The sequence below is a fragment of the Cyprinodon variegatus genome, unplaced genomic scaffold (genome assembly GCF_000732505.1).
Source record: "Cyprinodon variegatus isolate N-32 unplaced genomic scaffold, C_variegatus-1.0 Scaffold2368, whole genome shotgun sequence".
Taxonomy (NCBI): domain Eukaryota; kingdom Metazoa; phylum Chordata; class Actinopteri; order Cyprinodontiformes; family Cyprinodontidae; genus Cyprinodon; species Cyprinodon variegatus.
In genome coordinates, this window is record NW_015152821.1 from 7482 (window position 1) to 11894 (window position 4413).

The 4413-nt window shown below is 33.5% G+C and overlaps 1 protein-coding gene across 1 annotated transcript in view; it reads right to left on the bottom strand.

Annotated features, from left to right (window-relative positions):
- The window catches only part of LOC107080817 (OX-2 membrane glycoprotein-like), a gene marked incomplete at its 3' end in the record, with an annotated part of 24350 nt that overhangs the window by 7100 nt on the left and 12837 nt on the right, over positions 1-4413 (bottom strand). The window contains exons 4-5 of the mRNA XM_015369022.1: positions 4158-4196; positions 3917-4060 (exon numbers count right to left, since the gene is read on the bottom strand). Of these exons, the coding sequence (XP_015224508.1) occupies positions 3917-4060; positions 4158-4196 (183 nt within the window). The remainder of the gene's footprint in view (positions 1-3916; positions 4061-4157; positions 4197-4413) is intronic.

Genomic DNA, 4413 nt, shown 5'->3' on the forward strand with positions numbered 1-4413 from the left:
ACAAAGGGAGGAAGCTGAAGAAAGAAAGAAAAGCTCTAAAGTGTGACTACAGTAGAAAACGACACACCAAAAAATGAGCATAGTGTTGGTAAACTTTTTCAAAAGCTGTTAAATAATATGCATTAAACATCAATGCAAAAAAGACAAAGGGAACAAATTATGGCTAAAAACAAGGAGTTAGTAAATGCAGTCATTATAGGACACTTTTGTTTAGTGAGCAAACAGCCTTCCTTACTGTATAAATCATCCAGTTAATGTATAACAACACATATTTTCTCAAATCTTATGTAGCATCTAAACCACTGCATAGATATATAGAAATGACCAAAAATAGGAGAACATCTAACAGTAGTAAAAAGTGTCTACTTCAGTCAATCAAACAAATCAACTCTCACCTGTCTGAATGACGATGTTTATTAAAAAACAGCAGATTATAACAGCAGGTCGCATTTGGCTGTTTTTTAACACCCTGTCATGTTTCCTGCCTGCATGCATGCATAAAACGAAACTGAGACAGGTAAGCTCTCTGCTTGCAGGAGGCGTCCCGAGTAACTTAAAATGCCTTCGGATGACAGGAAGGGGTGGGAGGGGTGTAACAATCCTACATCAGGATTAATCTCTATTAAATAAAAAAAAAAATCAGATTAATACTTATTATTTATCAGCCACCGCGTTTAAAGAAAACATCCTGACACTGTTTGATTTTGACATTAACCAAGAATAAAAGCAGCATTAAACTATTAACCATATCTTACTTTTGGTATCTGAGTTATAAAGCTCACAGATTTAACACACAAGAAAGCTGATCCAAAGTTCAAATTTTAAGTTTCAAGCATCTGTAAGAATAATTTAGTTTGTGGAGTTAGTGACTAATCAAAATATAACACAGAAGTGTTTGTCATTCATACAGTTCATTAAAATAAAACAGGAAGAGCTCGATGGAAACCCCCAAAAATATGTTAAAATATTCAGACCCATGTATGATTTTTCATACCACATTTACAAAAGTTTGAGTGCTTTATTGGGACTTTATGCGAAAGACCAATGTGAAATAGTACGTCTACACAACTTTGAAATGGATGAAAATGATCAGTTTTCAACATTTTTTTTTTTCTAGTAAAACATTTCTGAAAAGTGTGGCAGGCACCTAAAATCATGTAATGAACTGTTGATCATTGATAAGACGATTGCTTTTTATATAAGAAATAAATGCACACTGAAAAAAATAACGCAACTGTTTTTTTTTTTTGGCATCTACTTAATCATATTTAGATATTTTAAATTGTTTGTCCTACCCTGCTAACATGAAAATATTGTGTTTAACCAAACATGATTAAGATTCAGCGTTAAGAAAGTTTTTTGTTTGTATTTTTTTGCAAATATATATTTAAGCACTGTTGTATTTTTCTTTAACCCCCTGAGTCAATACTTTGCAGAATCACCTATTTACTTCATTTATAGCAGCAGATTTTGTGTAATATCTAATAGGTCGTATTGTTGCACATTATTTATATAAAACACTTTTTAATGGACAGATTGAAATTGGGAGGAATTTGTATTAGGAGTAATGTAAAGTTAGGGGTTACTGTAAATAATGTTATAAACATTCACTCTTACCGGTTGGCTGCAGTAACGTCACAGCAGGAAGCATTTAAGTGCCAGAATGCAGGTAAAATCCAAATTTCTTAGTTTTCTCATATTGCCAGTGATTTTATTTCATTATTTCAAATATAAAGAAAGGTATTGTTTTTTCTTTTAGAAACTAGTCTAAAAAAAAAAAAAAAAGGACAAAAGAGTTGATATAAAGATGTATGTCTTTAAAATACAGAAAATTTAATTGAATCCATTTTCTGTTTTGCAGTTTGAGAAACGCAGCTAAATAATAAAAAAAAAAAATTTGTTCATATTTTATTTGAGAAAGTAAAAATAGAATTAGTTTAGCAAATAAATAATGTTTGCTGAGATGTCAAGACATTTCTTCGCAAGAGCACCAGTGCTAAAGCTTGTGATACAGCATAAATACTGGTTAGCTAAGTCTTTGTCTCCTTCGTTTACCTCTTTAATTACACAGGGTGTTTTGCATTTCTAAAATATAAATTGTATAATAGTTAAAGCATCTCATTAATACCTATGAATAATAAAAATAGCTAAAAATCACAAAAAAACACAAATCTGACTTAAGTTCTATTTTTCATTTCTCTTTTTCACTTCCCCAATGGTAAATAGTTTTCCAAATATGCCACTTTAAGAGCTTTCTGGATGCTGTTTAAGTTACGATTCATCAAACTAAATCTTCCACTGAATGCTTGAAAAGTGGCAAATATCCACAAGCTGAGGGATTTCCTTTAGCTCCACACATCTAGGCGACTGTAGGTCTGCATTAATATAGACTCACTGGAATTTGATGGTTGATGTAATGGCAGCCTAATGGCGAAGGAAACACATGCATTCAAAAGTGGTTTGCTGCATCTTTCTCACACTGACAGAAAACCACAAGTTAGTAAAAAGATATATGTCATTCACTCCACAAGGAAATGTCCTCTTTGAAATAGTTTTGAATATTCAAAATGATTTTAGGAAAGGGGCAAATGTTTAATTTCATGTTCACCTATACCACAGAGCTATGGTAATATACATGGGGTGTCACAGTGGAAGGAGGAGGGCGTCCCATTGTCATTTAAGGTTGAAGGTAACTTTATTGATACTTGCAGGTAAACATATTTTGTAGTTTGGAAAACGGGCATCTCAACACTTAAATTAAATAAACTATAAAAAACTCAGAACACATACAGAAGAAAAGTTAATTTAGTACAACTAGACTTTAATAGGTACACCCAGCACCTCACTAAACATGGTTAAAAGAAAAATGAATAAATAAATATGTCTGTTTAATATTCCTAACATGACTGTATTAAATTATTACAAGCATACGAAGAGACAAGATAGTTTGACCAAACATTGGAGATGGAAAGAAATAAAGTGGGTAAAAGCACATTAAGATTTATTTAAAAGAGAAACAGCTACAGGAACCAAACTATTCCTGTAGTGAGCATCAAGCATGTGTGAAACAACTAGAAAAAACATCAGTCAAGCTCCGATTCGCTGAGTTACCATGACAACAGGCAAGCGGACATCTACCCATTTCACACCACTGGAACTAGAGGTGTTTTACATTTTGCTTTTGTTTGGAATAAATACATATTTGTAAACCAACTAAATCCAGCATCTCATTGAGATTATTATAAATGATTTCATCATAACATCACAATAGTTTTTCATGTTCCTCATCCTTTGATCTCAGGTCGGCTGCTTCTTCTCTTCCACTGCAGACTGGTGGGTTAGTTTGTTCAGACCATCCTGCTGGTTTTACTCCTGACTGCTGCTGTCTGCATCGTATTCTCACATTGGTTTCCATATGTATGGGTACTATTGAAGGTTCCTCAACACTGAAAAATAAAAGAAACAATAACTTTTTTGTTGAAAGTTAAGTTATATAAAAATATTAAACTCTAAACGTTGCACAGTAAGATAAATCTGATGAACACATCAGAGAAGAAGAAGCTGCATTGACAAGTGAATGATTTAAAGTTTTCTAGAATTAAAATAAAAGGACTAAATATACAAAAAGGAGGCAAGAAGTAAAGGTAGAGGTAAGAGAAAGGAGAATATTACTATGAATGAAGAGCAAAGTAAAGAAGGTCTTACAATGGTTTGCTCCATGTATCTTCATGTAGCGGGATCAATGTATCTTCATATAACTCGCGCAATGCATCTGCAAATGATGTGTTCAATGGATCGTCACATGGCTTTTTCACTGGATCTTTCGCTTCCGTGTTCAATGCATCTTCAAGTGCCATGCCTGGTGCAATTTTAGTCCCTCTGTGAAATAAAAAATATATATATCTCAATAATCCACAAACAATAATCTGCTGAGTTGAACATCCAGGTGACAATTCAGACACTGTGTGAAAGAAATACCTTTTTTCTGCCCTTTTTGTGAACCATAAAATGATGAGAAAAGCAACGATGCAAACCATGAATCCACTGATTATACACCATGCTATGGAGACACAGGAAAAAATGCTGATATGATTAACTAAATCATGAATAATAATGAAATTAATTATAAAACTGAAAACTCCTGAACATTAACTTACCAACAGCACTGTTATTTGAAGCAGATTCTACATCAAAACCTGAAGAAAAAGAAAGATATGAGATTTAAATTAAAATATGATTATTCAGCTCGACATGAGTCTGTCAGAGTTCCTCACCATCATCAGATGTTCCTTTAACTCCAGGAACGGTGATCAGCTTTTCTCTGGGAGCAGCAGAGAGCACTGACACTGAACATCCAACCTGTGTGCTGCTGGAAGCTGACAGCAGAGCTGTGGTGGTGACGGTGACTGTACC